This window comes from Palaemon carinicauda, chromosome 2 (genome assembly GCF_036898095.1).
Source record: "Palaemon carinicauda isolate YSFRI2023 chromosome 2, ASM3689809v2, whole genome shotgun sequence".
Taxonomy (NCBI): Eukaryota; Metazoa; Arthropoda; class Malacostraca; order Decapoda; family Palaemonidae; genus Palaemon; species Palaemon carinicauda.
This window is the reverse complement of record NC_090726.1, coordinates 47666945-47670914: the sequence shown is the minus strand read 5'-3', so window position 1 is coordinate 47670914 and position 3970 is coordinate 47666945. Positions and strand designations below refer to the sequence as shown.

At 37.9% G+C, this 3970-nt stretch overlaps 1 protein-coding gene across 1 annotated transcript in view; it reads right to left on the bottom strand.

Moving 5' to 3' along the window:
- Nucleotides 1–3553, bottom strand: part of LOC137616415 (asparagine-rich protein-like) — a 98420-nt gene extending 94867 nt beyond the window's left edge. Inside the window, exons 1-2 of the mRNA XM_068346156.1 lie at nt 2899–3553; nt 1685–2845 (exon numbers count right to left, since the gene is read on the bottom strand). Of these exons, the coding sequence (XP_068202257.1) occupies nt 1685–2845; nt 2899–3553 (1816 nt within the window). The remainder of the gene's footprint in view (nt 1–1684; nt 2846–2898) is intronic.
- Between the last annotated feature and the right edge of the window lie 417 nt (nt 3554–3970).

Below are 3970 nucleotides of genomic sequence, written 5' to 3'. Positions count from 1 at the left end.
CCCTGAACTTGGCCTTTGACCTTTTGCTCAACCTTGGCCTTTGACCTTTTGCTCAACCTTGGCCTTTGACCTTTTGCTTGACCGTGACCTTGGCCTTTGACCTCAACATGTATGACTTGGCGTTGATTTTCTTACACTCAAATATGAACCAAGTTTTGTAGTCTCTGTGACAATGATGTCCAAACTTATGGCTGATTACATGAATTGGATATTTTGCTGGACCCTGACCTTGGCCTTTGACCTTTTGCTTGACCTTGACCTTTGACTTTTTGCTTGACCTTGGCCTTTGACCTCAACATGTATGACTTGGCGTTGATTTTCTTACACTCAAATATGAACCAAGTTTTGTAGTCTCTGTGACAATGATGTCCAAACTTATGGCTGATTACATGAATTGGATATTTTGCTGGACCCTGACCTTGGCCTTTGACCTTTTGTTTGACCTTGTCCTTTGACCTTAACATGTATTACTTGGCGTGGATTTTCTGACACTCAAATATGTACCAAGTTTAAAGTCTCTGTGACAACGATGTCCAAACTTATGGCTGATTACGTGAATTGGACATTTTGCTTGAACTTGACCTTGGTCTTTGACCTTTTGCTCAACCTTGACCTTTGACCTTTTGCTTGACCTTAGTCTTAGACCTTAACATGTATTACTTGGCGTGGATTTTCTTACACTCAAATATGAACCAAGTTTTGTAGTCTCTGTGACAATGATGTCCAAACTTATGGCTGATTACGTGAGTTGGACATTTTGCTTGACCTTTGACCTTGTCCTTCCAAAATGTAATCATTTCCAGCTTTTTACATAACAGTTAATCCCAGCAAATTTCATTACACTACGATTTAAATTGTGGCCAAGAAGCTGTTCACAAACAAACACACACACACAAACCGGGGGGGGGGTAAAACATAACCTCCTTCCAACTTCGTTTGCCGAGGTAAAAAAGGCGAAACATTTGAAGTTCTCGGTAATTTGGCAGTCATGCCTTCTCTATGAGCAAATATATATATATATATATATATATATATATATATATATATATATATATATATATATATATATATATATATATATGTGTGTGTGTGTGTGTGTGTGTGTGTGTTTAAAAGGCTTACGTAAGTCTCTCTTTATAGTATTTATATAAAAGATATATTTTAATGTTGTTACGGTTTTTGAAATATTTTATATTGATTATTCATTACTTCCCTAGTAATTTATGTATATATTTTTATTTCCTTTCCTCACTGGGCTATTTTTCCCTGTTGGAGCCCTTGGGCTCATAGCATCCTGCTTTACCAACTAGGGTTTTAGCTTTGCCTTTTATAATAAAATTATCATCATTATCTCCTACGCATATTGACGCTAAAAAATTGACCATGGTCTTAAGAAAAATCCATGTTCTTTACTGATATCCCGTTTTTTTACAACTACGCTCTCTCTCTCTCTTTATATCTCGAATTGTTGTTCTAAAATATGTACTATGAATTGCTTGCTAATTAGACCTTATAGAATTAATATATGGAGTTATTCCATTATTCATGCTTTCTGTTAGCACTTAAGAAAAGGAAGAAATGTGGTGTTGGCTACATACCCTCTTTATTGTGACTGAGAAGAATTCGAATATTTAGCCATGGTTCTTTTTTTTTTTATTTATTTATTTATTATTGTTCTTTGCACCTTCCATGGTATTATTGTTCTTTGCACCTTCCATGGCATTATTGTTCTTTGCACCTCCCATGGCATTATTGTTCTTTGCACCTTCCATGGCATTATTGTTCTTTGCACCTTCCATGACATTATTGTTCTTTGTACCTTTCATGGCATTATTGTTCTTTGCACCTTCCATGCCATTATTGTTCTTTGTACCTTTCATGGCATTATTGTTCTTTGCACCTTCCATGGCATTATTGTTCTTTGCACCTTCCATGGCATTATTGTTCTTTGCACCTTCCATGGCATTATTGCTCTTTGCACCTTCCATGGCATTATTGCTCTTTGCACCTTCCATGGCATTATTGTTCTTTGCACCTCCCATGGCATTATTGGTCTTTGCACCTTCCATGGCATTATTGTTCTTTGCACCTTCCATGGCATTATTGCTCTTTGCACCTTCCATGGCATTATTGCTCTTTGCACCTCCCATGGCATTATTGTTCTTTGCACCTCCCATGGCATTATTGTTCTTTGCACCTTCCATGGCATTATTGCTCTTTGCACCTTCCATGGCATTATTGTTCTTTGCACCTTCCATGGCATTATTGTTCTTTCCACCTTCCATGGCATTTTTGTTCTTTCCACCTTCCATGGCATTTTTGTTCTTTGCAACTTCCATGGCATTATTGTTCTGTGAACTTTCCATGGCATTATTGTTCTTTGCACCTTCCATGGCATTATTGTTCTTTGCACCTTCCATGGCATTATTGTTCTTTGCACCTTCCATGGCATTATTTTTCTTTGCACCTTCCATGGTATTATTGTTCTTTGCACCTTCCATGGCATTATTATTCTTTGCACTTTCCATGGCATTATTGTTCTTTGCACCTTCCATGGCATTTTTGTTCTTTCCACCTTCCATGGCATTTTTGTTCTTTGCAACTTCCATGGCATTATTGTTCTTTGCACCTTCCATGGCATTATTGTTCTTTGCACCTCCCATGGCATTATTGTTCTTTGCACCTCCCATGGCATTATTGTTCTTTGCACCTCCCATGGCATTATTGTTCTTTGCACCTTCCATGGCATTATTATTCTTTGCACCTTCCATGGTATTATTGTTCTTTGCACCTTCCATGGCATTATTGTTCTCTGTACCTTCCATGGCAGTATTGTTCTCTGTACCTTCCATGGCATTATTGTTTTTGCACCTTCCATGGCATTATTGTTCTTTGCACCTTCCATGGCATTATTGTTCTTTGCACCTTCCATGGCATTATTGTTCTTTCCACCTTCCATGGCATTTTTGTTCTTTCCACCTTCCATGGCATTTTTGTTCTTTGCAACTTCCATGGCATTATTGTTCTGTGAACTTTCCATGGCATTATTGTTCTTTGCACCTTCCATGGCATTATTGTTCTTTGCACCTTCCATGGCATTATTGTTCTTTGCACCTTCCATGGCATTATTTTTCTTTGCACCTTCCATGGTATTATTGTTCTTTGCACCTTCCATGGCATTATTATTCTTTGCACTTTCCATGGCATTATTGTTCTTTGCACCTTCCATGGCATTATTGTTCTTTCCACCTTCTATGGCATTTTTGTTCTTTCCACCTTCCATGGCATTTTTGTTCTTTGCAACTTCCATGTCATTATTGTTCTTTGCACCTTCCATGGCATTATTGTTCTTTGCACCTCCCATGGCATTATTGTTCTTTGCACCTCCCATGGCATTATTGTTCTTTGCAACTTCCATGGCATTATTGTTCTTTGCACCTTCCATGGCATTATTATTCTTTGCACCTTCCATGGTATTATTGTTCTTTGCACCTTCCATGGCATTATTGTTCTCTGTACCTTCCATGGCAGTATTGTTCTCTGTACCTTCCATGGCATTATTGTTTTTGCACCTTCCATGGCATTATTGTTCTTTGCACCTTCCATGGCATTATTGTTCTGTGTACCTTCCATGGCATTATTGTTCTTTGCACCTTCCATGGCATTATTGTTCTTTGCACCTTCCATGGCATTATTGTCTTTGCACCTTCCATGGCATTATTGTTCTTTGCACCTTCCATGGCATTATTGTTCTTTGCACCTTCCATGGCATTCACGTGGGACATGGAACTATGCTAGGACCTTATTAGTAGGTTTTCAAAAAGTGTGTAATCCTTAAGACCAACCCTTGGAAATCTTCTGGAGTGACCTGAATATATATACCTAATAAAAACAAATTTTCGAAGGATTTTGTCTAGATTGTAATGTATTGTGTGATGTGTAAGACAGTGGTGTCAGAGTTTATTTATAT